Source organism: Caretta caretta, chromosome 4 (assembly GCF_965140235.1).
Source record: "Caretta caretta isolate rCarCar2 chromosome 4, rCarCar1.hap1, whole genome shotgun sequence".
Classification (NCBI taxonomy): Eukaryota; Metazoa; Chordata; order Testudines; family Cheloniidae; genus Caretta; species Caretta caretta.
Genome location: NC_134209.1, coordinates 61,628,300 through 61,642,673, shown reverse-complemented (window position 1 = coordinate 61,642,673; position 14,374 = coordinate 61,628,300). Strand labels below are relative to the sequence as shown.

Here is a 14,374-nt window from a genome sequence, read left to right as displayed (position 1 = left end):
ATGGAATTAGGTGAGTGAGTGGGAAAACAAAAATTCTGAGTCCCTGGGAGAGACATAATATTTCTTATCTGCAAGTTGGTGGGATGGTGACATGAGTTTGCCACACAGTCTTTACTGGATCTAGGAGCACTTCATTAAACAGATAGCACAACCCATGTGGGTGGTGGTGACTGAAAGAGCTGGACGGAGCTTGTGTTGTGGGCCTTTATCCTTCAGATACCTCTTGAGAAGGTTGGCAGCCACCCTCTTCATAAGGTTTTTGAACTGTCAGAAATCATTGGCCATTGATAGTGGTGTAAGCAAGATGGCCTCACTAAGAGTCGAGGATGAAATAAGAGTTCAAAGGGTGGCCTCCTTATCCACCCTAGTCTCCTGCTGTTCAAAGGTCATCTCATGTTGGGGATTTGATAGAACACACTGTTTAGCCCTAGCTTCTCAGTGCAATGGAGCTAGAGATCTGGCAAACTGTTGCTGATCCCAAGGATCCCAGTATGGCATGGGGGGCGGGGAGGCATATTGGAGAGGGGCTGGCACGCAATACTGATCTCTCCATCCCTGTTGTGGGTGAGGATCCTTGTCAAAGTATGGGTTACTGTATGGATGTGGAGGGGAGCCCTGCACTGATGAGGAGACTGATTGAAGGTCTTCAGCCTCCCCCTCAGCATCCTCCAATGGGAAGGCGGGGGGCAGTAGAAAAATACCAGGAAGGAAGGATAGTCCAAAGACTGGGGCCCCGGTACTGGGAGTCATTCAGTATCCCTAAGAAGTGGGGACTCTGGATCATCTAAAACTGGCATGTCTCTGGAGTAGCAGAATTCCTGCAGTACCGAGTGGGTCACTACTGATGGAGCAGTTGAGGTGGGTGATACCATTGATCTGGAGCCAGGACCAAAACTGTTGGTGCTTCAATTTTCCTGGGACCGACGGTGCCGAATGAGAAGACACTGATAGTAAGTCTGATGCAGATGGTGCCGTTCTAGAGGAATGTATGTCCTAGGCCTCCCTGTCCTTCACAGACAATAACGGCGGGCCTCCTAGAGCTGTGCTTCTCCAAAGCACTCTGGGATCTCACAAATCTGCTGGTACCAGAGAAAAGTCCTTCATTTCCAGAGTACTGAGCCAAGCCATTGAGGGCTCCAACACCATAGACTCAGTGTGAGATTGGAGCTTTTTGGGAGCCAGCTTTTTGTGGTGGGAGACCAAGCTCCTCCTCTTTGGAGCTTTCCCAGAGTTCTCTGAAATCTTGCCCCTCTTAGGAGAGACCTGGTTGAGGTCAAAGGGGCAATGGATCTGGCAAGAGACAGATGTACGGCGTGTGTGCGCACTCCTGTCCTGACTCAGAAGTGGGTCGAAGGGAGCACTCCATCATCAGAAGCCTCAGTTTGGTCTCCTGATTCTTCTGTGCTCTAGATTTGGGAGCTAGGCAAAAGTTACACTCTTAGGACATATGGGACTCTTCCAAGCAATGGATACACTTAGAGTGGCTCTCGCTGACTGGGACAGCCTCCTGACAACAGAGGCAACATATGAAACCTGGCTAGCAAGGCATGCCCAGCCAAGCCATATAAGCTCCCAAGAAAAGGGAGAGAAAAAACCCCCAAACCTCTCACTACTAACAGCAACAACTAATGTTAACTAGAAACACTAAATTAACGAAAAAAACAACTGAAGAACATACTAAGGCATGGTGGAGCTCTGCCTCAGACCAAGGTGGTAGTGAAGAAACTGAGGGCGGTTTGCCAGCGCAACTCTATATACCCTTGGTGTGTGGCATGCATATATGTGGGCTGAACAGATGCTGCTAATGGAAAATCTCTGATCAAGGCTCAAGAGGCACAAGCACACCTGAAGTGGAGCATCCATAGGGACACTACTCAAAGAAGAACTGACTGTGATTCCAAGATATTATGTCCAAAGTAGGCCATGAGGTGCCCGGGAGGTCATGTGAATGTCTACAGAAGATCCAACAACCAAAAATCTGTCTCAGCCAGTAAAGAGCTATCAGGATTTTTGTAGTGTGGTCTCTCCTGATCTTGGATGCTATTCTGAAGATCAGGGGAATCTGTGGGAAGACAAGGGGAGTCCTTGATACCACCAAAGAAAGGTGTCCAGCAATGGTCCTTGCCTCATGCCTCCTCTGGAGAAGTCTGTCATTTGGTGTTGTCCCCTGTGGCAAACAAGTCTACTATGGTAGCTCCTCATAAATGAAATATGGGATCTATGACAAATTTCTTCATTGGCCACTTATGGTTGGTCACTGCATGTCTAATTAACAAGTCTGCCAGTGGAAAGTGGGATGCCCAGAGCCAGCGGGGTTATCCTATGTTGATGACTCCACTTCCAGAGCCTAATGGCTTCCAGGCAGACAAAGCATGATCAAGCTCCTCTCTGCTTATATAGTACATCTTGGATGCACTGTCAGGATTTGCACCACTGTGCACTCCTGCAGAACAGGCAGAAACATTATGCATGGAAGCCTGATGGGTCTCATCTCCGGGACTTCTATCAGTAACTTCAGATTATCCTGAGACTATGTCCCCTGCATCTGCAGGTGGCTCAGATGGGCACTCCTGGCTGTCCCTGAAGCATCTGTGATGTGTGTCAGTCAGGGAGGGTACAGAGAACGGGATCCCTTAAACAGCTTCCCTGTTCTGCTTATGGGTCTTTTTTCAGAAAGCAGTGATGTAGATTGGGACCCCTTAACGAAAAGTGCAGGAGTGCTGAACCTTTAACAAAAAAGAACTTTTCTTCTAACTCTTTGCTCAGGTATTTCATCTTAAACAAGTTTTAAATACAGCAAATAAGCAGTTCTTCTCAAAACAAGACCTGTGTTCCCGATGTAAAAAAAAAAATAAAAAAATTAAAAGAAATAAAAAGCCTTTGTTGACCCATCCTCATCTTCTTCCATCCTGCTGAAAGTACAGATCCATTGTCCTCTTCTCCCACATCCTGCTGGAAGTATAGAGCCACAGGACCACCATCTGTTCTTTGTCCCACACATTCAACCATTTCTAAATTCACCTAGACTCTTTCACCAAAGTAGACTTCGGGCATATAGTACTCTAAGCAACATTTTGTATAAGCACACCTCCTAACTGGAGAAATTGCCTGCCCTATGATATAACAGTTCTACTCTTCCAGCAGGATTGGAGAAGAGGTGGGGTTCCAACAAACTTCTTAGCAGCATGTAAATTAGCCTTTAGGTGTCCTAAAAACATAAAGAAGCAGAAGTGCACAATCCCAATTTTTCCTCCCCCGCTTTGCAGATCACATCTAAAGAGTTTGTCAGCAGAAGTTAATCAGGGCCATTGAAAAACTGTATTAGTGGACAGTCCTTTTGTATATTTTATTTTATGGATAAGTGCACAGAACACAGGAGGCTTTCCTAAAAATATTTTACTGAACAGTTTAAAAGTATTAACCTGAACAAGTCATCAGTAATGTAAGATGTAGCATGTTAACATTTTAGTGCAACTTTGCCTAAATAAAAAGTTTAAAAAAAAAAGTCTCAGAATGTTTTCTTCTTAACAAATAGCAAGATTTAGGTGTTGAGTATACATTTTATACAAAATTCATGAAGGCATGTTGTGGTATAAAACTATGCTGATATGAGTTTCAGATGGCCACTTTAGTCAACTACTCACAATTGACTTCACTTGATGCCAAGAACTGGCAAAACCACTCCCAAGTTATGCAGGACATACAAGATCCCCACAAAATCTTTTATACCACCAAACACAAACAAGTACTTTGGCTATGCCACATTTAAAAAAAGAAAACACCTCTCTCCAACCCCATAGCCATTTAACTGCAAAACCAATTGCTTTAGGTACCATTGCCTTAGAATGGGGGAAAAAAACCTCTAAAATTATCAAAGGGTTTTCTAAAACTGAGGAAATCACATTAGTTAAAAGGATAATGTCAACATAAGTTTGGGCCAAAATTAAAGTTCTGAAAAAACAAAGTAGTATTCTCATGGAGCGTTTGTAACCCAAGGACTGCAGCATTACAAACATGAAAGTAAAATGTTTACGAAAAGGTAAAATGTTTACGAAAAGGTAAATCTGTATTCACTGATTTTCATTATCATAGCTGCAAGAAATGCAAAAAAGCAACAGAACTTACATAGCAGGAAGTAAATTTGACTTAAAATTCCTTACTTTTAATAGCACTGGTTAAGAAGTTTGTTTACAGAATATGATTGTTAATATCACAGCGCTCCTTTAAGTCACTCTGTAGTAGCCAAAACTGTACTGTTAATTTAGCAACATGAAGTTAGTCATTTAAAGAGCATTCTAATGCATGTACATTTGATATTAAATATTTTGAATTAATTGTGTTGATAGTTTGTAAACGGAAACAGATTACCACAAAAGATAGCTGCAGACAGCATACATATTACTCCTGCGGGAATTCTGCACCACTGCACACGTGCAGAATTCATGTCCCCGGCAAAATTTGTTTTCTCCGCAGAAAATACATTCTTTTGCCCACCAGAGGCTGCTGTGGAACCAGACCAGAGGGCAGCTGCTCCCAGGTGGGAGCAGCCCTCTATGGATATGTAGGAGAAAAAGCTGCATTCCTCAAAGCACCCTGCCTATGGGGCCAAGTGAGGAGGCACAGAATATGGAGGGGACGGACAGTATGGGGCACATGGGACTTCTGGGTGGGTGTCAGACCTGGGTTCAGAAGGGCTAGTGTGGGACAGACAGGTGGGGGATGAATGGGAGTGGGGTGCAGGGACACATGGGGACAGGGGCAGATGTGTCTGACTAAATGAAAGAGGTTAGGGGTCAGCCACAGTCTGCATGGGTGAGGTTCCCCAACTCCTTAGCAATTCCACCCCCTAACCTCCCTACCCCAAACTCTTCCATACTTCTCCCACACACACTCAACAACCCTCCAAGTTCACTTCTAAGCTTCTTCCCAGGAATTACTTCCCTCTCCCTCATCTCCTCCAGTACCCTGACCTCTGCCTCCCCACCCAAGCCTTTTCACTGCTTCTGAGGGGAATGGGGAAATAAGTTTCTGTATTGTAGTTTTAAATGAATTATTACTCAAAGTTGTGTCTTAATATGCCTAATAAGGAATGTATTTGTCAAAAAACATTTCCTGAATCTTCTTTGTGGACTGTATTGTTATAGACATACTTCTTGACAGATATCATAGATTCATAGGACTGGAAGGGACCTCGAGGGGTCATCTTGTCCGGTCATCTTGTCCAGTCCCCTGCACTCATGGCAGGACTAAATATTATCTAGACCATCCCTTAATTTGAAATAAATTACTAAAATAATTGAAACTGACATGATTATATTGTGTTATTTTGACAAATAAAATATGCAGAATTTTGCATAATTTTAACAACTCGTGTGAAGAATATAAAAAATTTTGGCACAGAATTTTTAATTTTTTGGTGCAGAATTCCTCTAGGAATACTTTACGTAGAGATATATACGACAGATACATACCACTGCCAAAGAGGTGAATCATACACTCATGAAGCCAAGGATTACTGGAGTCAATAGCAAATGCTCTCTTCACAGACTGCAGCATCAGAAGAAATTTCTCTGTAAATGAAATAATGGTGGTGGGTGGTTATAGAACTCTCTCTGAAAATCTTTTAAATGAAACCATCAAATTAAGTTTTAGATGTTAAGATTGAGAAAGAAAATTATATCTGAAATGTCAATGACCAGAACAAATCAAAGATGAATGTATTACCTTTGCTTCTTTTGCAAGTAATTCACCCCTACTTCATTAAAGTTAGTGAGTGAATGAAAATACAAGCTATTCAAACTAAAACAATGTTTTATTTGATAACTTAAATGTACAAAAGTTAAGCAATCAAATTTTCTAGTTTGGACATCAATTGAGTATCTTGTTCTTTTTGTAGTGTTTCATATTACTGTACAGGTAGTACAGTATCTCAATACAGTACAATATGGCCAAATTAAGGTTATGGTGAGAAGGTACTGCAGATTTCAGTTTTGGTGCATGGCAGAAATGCCTAAGGGCATTCAAATCACAATTTTTTTTTTCTTAGCTGAAACTGAAAGGCAGGAAAAAAAAACAACATCAGAGGTATCAGTGCTGAAGTCACCACAGAGGCAAGTGTAGATAACACTGACGTGGTCTGTGTCACAGAATCCTAAGCAGCAATAGGATACTTGTTATTCAGTCTGGACCCAATAGGAGGGAAGAGAACACTGCCCACAACCCCTCAATGAAGAGCCCTGACCTAAGTGCAACTTAACTGTACTGATCACATATGGACGTTGTCAAGGTTCCTTCCCACTCTGAACTCTAAGGTACAGATGTGGGGACCTGCATGAAAGACCCCCTAAGCTTATTCTTACCAGTTTAGGTTAAAAACTTCCCGAAGGTACAAACTTTGCCTTGTCCTTGAACAGTATGCTGCCACCACCAAGCATTTTAAACAAAGAACAGGGAAAGAGACCACTTGGAGACGTCTTCCCCCAAAATATCCCCCACAAGCCATACACCCCCTTTCCTGGGGAAAGCTTGATAATAATCCTCACCAATTGGTAAAGGTGAACACAGACCCAAACCCTTGGATCTTAAGAACAATGAAAAATCAGTCAGGTTCTTAAAAGAAGAATTGTAATTAAAGAAAAGTTAAAAGAATCACCTCTGTAATCAGGATGGTAAATACCTTACAGGGTAATCAGATTCAAAACAGAGAATCCCTCTCGGCAAAACCTTAGGTTACAAAAAGACACAAAAACCGGAATATACATTCCCTCCAGCACAGCGTATTTTACCAGCCATTAAACAAAAGAAAATCTAACGCATTTTCTAACTAGATTACTTACTAACTTAACAGGAGTTGGAAGGCTGCATTCCTGATCTGTTCCCGGCAAAAGCATCACACAGACAGACCAAACCCCCCCTCCAGATCTGAAAGTATCTTGTCCCCTCATTGGTCATTTTGGGTCAGGTGCCAGCGAAGTTACCTTAGCTTCTTAACCCTTTATAGGTGAAAGGGTTTTGCCTCTGGCCAGGAGGGATTTTATAGCACTGTATACAGAAAGGTGGTTACCCTTCCCTTTATATTTATGACAGATGTTAAGAGCATATCCCATTTTGACTTACGAGTGTCCTGATTCAACACAGTGAGGATCTTTCTGCTACAAAACACATCAGAGTGAAAGAAACCTGAATATCACCTATATTTACATAAGAACATGAGCCTGAAATTAGATTAGGACACTTAAATCCAAATGTAAAAATCTGCATACCTTTAACTTGCATGCATGAATGACTATTGGTGCAAGCAAGCACACTGGGAATGTGAAAGTTTGCGTATTTATCTCTGGTTCGTAAGGATTTAAAGAATACAGCAAAAAAACTGGATAAACACCAGCTCTTCCAGATCTGTGAAAAAGGTGGTCCTTGTTATTCCACAGAACAATCAGGGGAGGGGATGTGTCCAATTAAAAGCAATCTGCATCAACTAGTGATACTACAGCAGTATAGGTCAGTGATGATTAATGTAATATCTATGAAAATTATTCTAGTGTGATAACTACAAAGTTCTTTATTCTATTAGTTCTCTCACCTACCTTTCCTGAAGTAAATCTCAAAAGCAAAAAGATGGGTCTCTATTTTGTTCTTCACCAAATTCTTCAACGGTGTTAAAAATTTAATGGCTTCTTCCAAAGGTGCTTCAACCTAAAAAGGCAAGAAATATGCAATTCAAATGGGAATAAAATGAATTAAGATTAATTTTCTTCTTTACCAATAGGAATATGAACTTTCTAGTTTGAAATCAAACCAGCAATAGGACAGCTCTCATAGGGTGATGTACACTGGATGCCCTGAAAGTATATTATTTCATATATTGCATGTCAGATATTGCATTCATATATTGGTATAAGAACATGGATTGTCAAAGTATTAGCCTGCTTTGGTGGCCTTTTTAAAAAAAAAGTATCCTCAGGTATCTAGCACTCAGTTGACATGCCACTCGACAGTCACTGGAGCTGTCAACCCATAGCACCAGTCCCAATTAAGACACTGATAAGCTTTAAGGTAGACTTTAAGTGACTAAATGTTGATCTTGGTCACTAGATCCCAGCTAGAACAGTCCAGTAAACAAAGTTTTATTTCTCTCCTGCTTTGTGTTTATTTTCTAAGAAGTGCAACAATTTTACTTTGGGATTTCTGAACAACTCTGGATGTCATAATTTAGGAATCTTTTGTCTAATTCACTTAAAAAAAATTAAAAACTTCTCTAGCCCTTTCCCTTATAGAGATGGATCTCAAAATTTCACTAGCCAACAGGGGGGGCTCATCAGTAGAAAACAATTTCCTCTCCAAAAGATTTGAGAGCGCTCCTGCTGAGTCTCCTAAGATTCACTGGGGGTTCTCCTCTCTCCTGAAGCCTTTTAGGAAGTCCATTCCAAAAGACTAGCTCCTCTCACACTGCCCCAAGCCCTATGTTCTCAGTTAGTCACCTCCCGTCCCCGTCTTCCAACCTTCCTGAGGTCTTCCAACTATCTTGGGATTATAAGAGGAGTCTCTAATGAACCAAAGGAAGTCTGTCAGGTGGAAAAGACAGGAAATGCTACTGCTTCCTCCCCACTTCTTCCAGCTATTCCTCTGATCTGCTCCCAAGCACCTCTAATGTCCTCACTCCTCCTGCTACTGGCAGTTTCCACAAATCACCACATTTCTGGTGGGAAAAGGGAGTCTTGGGGGAGAAGCTGAAGTTTGGCTGAGGAGCACCTTACTTGGATGTCACAGGAGCAGAAAGATCCAAATAGGAAGGGCACTCAGGAACTACACAGGGCTGCAAGACAATACAGAAGCAACACAATGGTACTCCACCTGACAAACCTCCTGTGGTTCAGTAGAAGGGAATTCTGCTGATGCAACAATAGCTTGTGTATACATTTAGCTCAGATCACATACCCAAACACTGCTTCCCTGATACCATGATTCTTCATAAATGTATGTAATGCACCCAAAGGAGGGGCTTTGCCTCACTCGGCTAGTGCCAGTGGAAAAGAAATCACTATCTGCAGCCATTGCTCCTCTTACTCATCATAGCAGAAACAGAGTGGTAGTTGTACACTTCTGTTTCTCTGAGGCGGACCCTTAATATAATCTCTCAGAGCCCAAGGAGAGTTTTTTCCAATTGAAAAGGAACAAAAGATAAATTCAGAGCAGGAAATAAAACATATTGATACATATTAGCCCAGGGACAAGAGACACCTCTACTAATCCCACAGTATCTGCCTGCATATGGAGATACTGACATTTCTATGAGCAGAGAGGCCCAAAAAAGGCATGGGGAGCAGCTGCCGTTAGCTCAGCTAACATGACTAGTGCAGTCAGCATTCTTCTGACAAGGCATCTGCAGTATCCACCATTTTGAAGGATTTGTTCTACCAGAGATCCCTCTCTGATGGTTAATAAAACAGAAAGTCTGCCTTACTGCAGGTTAGTTTAGGGATTAGTTAGAGGCCCTGGTGCTAAAACACTTACTGAACACTCATGGTAGCCTCAGATGTCTAATGTTTAGAGACTGAAGCAATTTAAACAAGAGCCAGCTGTTGCCTTTATCACTGGTAATACACTCTTTCAAAAACAGGAGAATCAAAGTCATTTTCTGCCAAAAGCCAAATATTAAGTTTTAATTAAGGTCTGTCAACAGAGATTACCCGACTGAGAATTTTAAAGTTAGACAACGTTTTGTTGCATTCAATGCTGGCATTTCACTTGCCACACAAAGCTTCCTTTGCTTCACTCCTCGCAGATAAGCTTCATACAAAATCAGAACTGGTCACTCAACTATTCCTCTGCCACAGCTCTTATCCATGGTCTTCATCAGAACTAATATGCATTAGTGTAATTCCTTTCTCTGTGGTTTTGCTCAGCCTTGTCTCTAAAATTCAACTTGCTCAATCTGTATTTATTTAATTTCCATACCAAAAACCAAATCAATCTTTTCAAATCACTGGCTTCCTGCCACCATATCAGCTTTCAGTTAAAAATCCCCCAATAGTATTCAGGTTTCAGAGTAGCAGCCATGTTAGTCTGTATTCGCAAAAGGAAAAGGAGTACTTGTGGCACCTTAGAGACTAACCAATTTATTTGAGCATAAGCTTTCGTGAGCTACAGCTCACTTCATCGGATGCATTCAGTGGAAAATACAGTGAGGAGATTTATATAAACACAGAACATGAAAAAATGGGTGTTTATCATGCACACTGTAAGGAGAGTGATCACTTAAGATGAGCTATTACCAGCAGGAGAGTCGGGGGGAGAAAACCCTTTGTAGTGATAATTAAGGTGGGCCATTTCCAGCAGTTAACAAGAACATCTGAGGAACAGTGGGGGGGGGGGGGGAATAAACAAGGGAAACAGTTTTACTTTGTGTAATGACTCAACCACTCCCAGTCTCTATTCAAGCCTAAGTTAATTGTATCCAGTTTGCAAATTAATTCCAATTCAGCAGTCTCTCGTTGGAGTCTGTTTCTGAAGTCTTTTTGTTGAAGAATTGCCACTTTTAGGTCAGAAACCGAGTGACCAGAGAGACTGAGGTATTCTCCGACTGGTTTTTGAATGTTATAATTCTTGACGTCTGATTTGTGTCCATTTATTCTTTTACGTAGAGACTGTCCAGTTTGGCCAATGTAGATGGCAGAGGGGCATTGCTACACATGATGACATATATCACATTGGTAGATGTGCAGGTGAACGAGCCTCTGACAGCGTGGCTGATGTGATTAGGCCCTATGATGGTGTCCCCTGAATAGATATGTGGACACAGTTGGCAACGGGCTTTGTTGCAAGGATAGGTTCTTGGGTTAGTGGTTGTGTTGTATGGTTGCTGGTGAGTATTTGCTTCAGGTTGGGGGGCTGTCTGTAGGCAAGGACTGGCCTGTCTCCCAAGATTTGTGAGAGCGGTGGGTAATCCTTCAGGATAGGTTATAGATCCTTGATGATACGTTGGAGAGGTTTTAGTTGGGGGCTGAAGGTAACGACTAATGGCGTTCTGTTATTTTCTTTGTTGGGCCTGTCCTGTAGTAGGTGACAGCTCTCCCTCAGCTCTCGTCCCCAAATGCCCCTACTCTACTTGCGCTATATTGATGACATCTTCATCATGTGGACCCATGGAAAAGAAGACCTTGAGGAATTCCACCATGATTTCAACAATTTCCATTCCACCATCAACCTCACCCTGGACCAGTCCACACAAGAGATCCACTTCCTGGACACTACGGTGCTAATAAGCGATGGTCACATAAACACCACCCTATACCGGAAACCTACTGACCACTATGCTTACCTACATGCCTCCAGCTTTCACCCAGACCACACCACACGATCCATTGTCTACAGCCAAGCTCTACGATAGAACCGCATTTGCTCCAACCCCTCAGACAAACGCCTACAAGATCTCTATCAAGCATTCTTACAACTACAATACCCACCTGCTGAAGTGAAGAAACAGATTGACAGAGCCAGAAGAGTACCCAGAAGTCACCTACTACAGGACAGGCCCAACAAAGAAAATAACAGAACGCCACTAGCCATCACCTTCAGCTCCCAACTAAAACCTCTCCAATGCATCATCAAGGATCTACAACCTATCCTGAAGGACGACCCATCACCCTCACAGATCTTGGAAGACAGGCCAGTCCTTGCCTACAGACAGCCCCCCAACCTGAAGCAAATACTCACCAGCAACCACACACCACACAACAGAACCACTAACCCAGGAACCTATCCTTGCAACAAAGCCTGTTGCCAACTGTGTCCGCATATCTATTCGGGGACACCATCATAGGTGCCTAATCACATCAGCCACGCTGTCAGAGGCTCGTTCACCTGCACATCTACCAATGTGATATATGCCATCATGTGCAGCAATGCCCCTCTGCCATCTACACTGGCCAAACCAGACAGTCTCTACGTAAAAGAATAAATGGACACAAATCAGATGTCAAGAATTGTAACGTTCATAAACCAGTTGGAGAACACTTCAGTGTCTCTGGTCACTCGGTTTCTGACCTAAAAGTGGCAATTCTTCAACAAAAAGACTTCAGAAACAGACTCCAACAAGAGACTGCTGAATTGGAATTAATTTGCAAACTGGATACAATTAACTTAGGCTTGAATAGAGACTGGGAGTGGTTGAGTCATTACACAAAGTAAAATTGTTTCCCTTGTTTATTCCCCCCCCCCCCTCCACTGTTCCTCAGACGTTCTTGTTAACTGCTGGAAATGGCCCACCTTGATTATCACTACAAAGGGTTTTCTCCCCCCCACTCTCCTGCTGGTAATAGCTCATCTTAAGTGATCACTCTCCTTACAGTGTGCATGATAAACACCCATTTTTTCATGTTCTGTGTTTATATAAATCTCCTCACTGTATTTTCCACTGAATGCATCCGATGAAGTGAGCTGTAGCTCACGAAAGCTTATGCTCAAATAAATTGGTTAGTCTCTAAGGTGCCACAAGTACTCCTTTTCTTTTTACAATAGTACTCAAGATCCTCATGGAATTAGTCTGCTCTCCCTACCTGTCCAACCTAAACTCTTCCGTGCTGTTCCCTACACTTCAAATGTTTTTCTATTCCTCCTACTCAAAGCCTATGTTTCACAAGAACAGAAGCATAGAACATTCTTCTCATACGCTGTTCTCCCTCTACCTACTGCAGTTTCTTTGAGTGTAAATTATTCCATAACTTGTAATCCAACCTCAAACTCATCCTCCAGGTAATTCCAAACAAATGTTTCACCCAATTTTCTCAATCATTTTACTGAAACTTTTTCAGTTACCTCCTGATTCCTACAAATTCCACAATGCCTGACAAACTGCAAATACAAATTACTATGTGATGTGAAGAATGTAAAAATGAATGTATCGATCTCACCTTCAGAATATGAAGATTTTTAACCTGCTAAACTTGATGATAAATCTAATTAGTGACCTAGTACAACACATTTATGAAGATATTTCTACTTATTGTGAGTGACTGAACAACAGTTCTTGCTGCAATGCATGTGGTCTTTGAAGGATTAGAGACAAACTCAGTTCCTCCATAAAACTTGTAGATTACAAACCAGGTAAGAAATTGTTCCAGAAACCTTTGTTTTGAAATGGTGACACTTCTGAATAGAAGTTATGCAAGAATAAAATTTAATGGCTCTCTGGAGTTCAAGATAATATGCTGCAAAGCTGATTTTAATCTGATAGCCAGTTACTGAACACAGTCAGGCAAGTACCTTTGCTAGTTTCTCAGGGATAAGTTCTTCTTTTGGACCACCAATTTCCTCATCATCATCATCCTTTTTCTTCTTCTGATTTCTCTGCTGCTTCTCTTTTTCTGCATTCTTCTTCTCTTCCTCTAGTTGTGCTTTTTTCTGTGCTCTTCTCTGCTTATTGCGAAGCTTCTTTAGCTCCTTGTCAGACATATTTGCTGCACACAGACAATGTTTCAATAAATGGGTGATGACACAGATTTGATTTTTTTAAAACTACATATTTGAATTTACTCTACTTCAAACGACTGCCAGTTTCCACGTCTATTTTCTAACCCATATTTTTCCTATTAAGTAATGCTGCCATTACATTTGTAAAAAGTTTTGACTTAACAAGTCAGTGGCAGAGCTGGGAGTAGAACTCAGAGCAGAGAACAGATCCTTGAGTTCTAACAACTAAAGAAAGCACCTGCTTAACAAATTACGTAAACATTTAGCAAAAATATTTGAGGTAAACAATTAAATTTTTAAATATATGGTGTGATTAGGTTTAACTTTTAACTGCCTACACAGATGAATAGGCAGAATTGAGAGGTAACACTGCATCAGTTTACATTTGATTCACATTTGGGATTTCTGTAACAACCAAGGCATTGTGAAAGTTTGAAACAAAATCCAAAAATTAATCTGTAAAAACATATTGCATTTGTGCCCTTTCCAGCTTCTTTAGACCTGAAGCTATGCAAGTGAAACTGAGATGAGAAGCAATTTTCACTAAACTTTTTAAACTGTCTAGTTTTGTTCATTCCTATTTCTTTAACAAAGATTCAGTACCCTTCCTTTCAACTCCTCTATTAAGTCCCCAGTCCACAAGTCATCCAAGTTGTCCTTCAGTTAAGAAGGCCAGACTGACATTTTAATAATAAAAACACCCTTCCGCCCCCCACCAAATACTTAACACTGAGGACTTTATAGATCAAAAAGCAGAAGACATCTGTGACAGTCTGTACCCTCATGTTTGCCCCTTTTACAAAACTATAATGGATTTTGTACAAAGTATGCCTTGTGAGGTATTATTTGAAAACTCAATTTCCTGATCATTATTGTCCTGGTAAATTGTGCGTGGCAACACTAT

The 14,374-nt window shown here is 41.5% G+C and overlaps 1 protein-coding gene across 2 annotated transcripts in view; it reads right to left on the bottom strand.

Moving 5' to 3' along the window:
- Positions 1-14,374, bottom strand: part of NAA15 (N-alpha-acetyltransferase 15, NatA auxiliary subunit) — a 66,589-nt gene that overhangs the window by 11,211 nt on the left and 41,004 nt on the right. For both annotated transcript variants that reach the window (XM_075127675.1, XM_075127674.1), the window contains exons 15-17: positions 13,264-13,457; positions 7,587-7,695; positions 5,472-5,570 (exon numbers count right to left, since the gene is read on the bottom strand). In XM_075127675.1, coding sequence (XP_074983776.1) covers positions 5,472-5,570; positions 7,587-7,695; positions 13,264-13,457 — 402 coding nt within the window. The remainder of the gene's footprint in view (positions 1-5,471; positions 5,571-7,586; positions 7,696-13,263; positions 13,458-14,374) is intronic.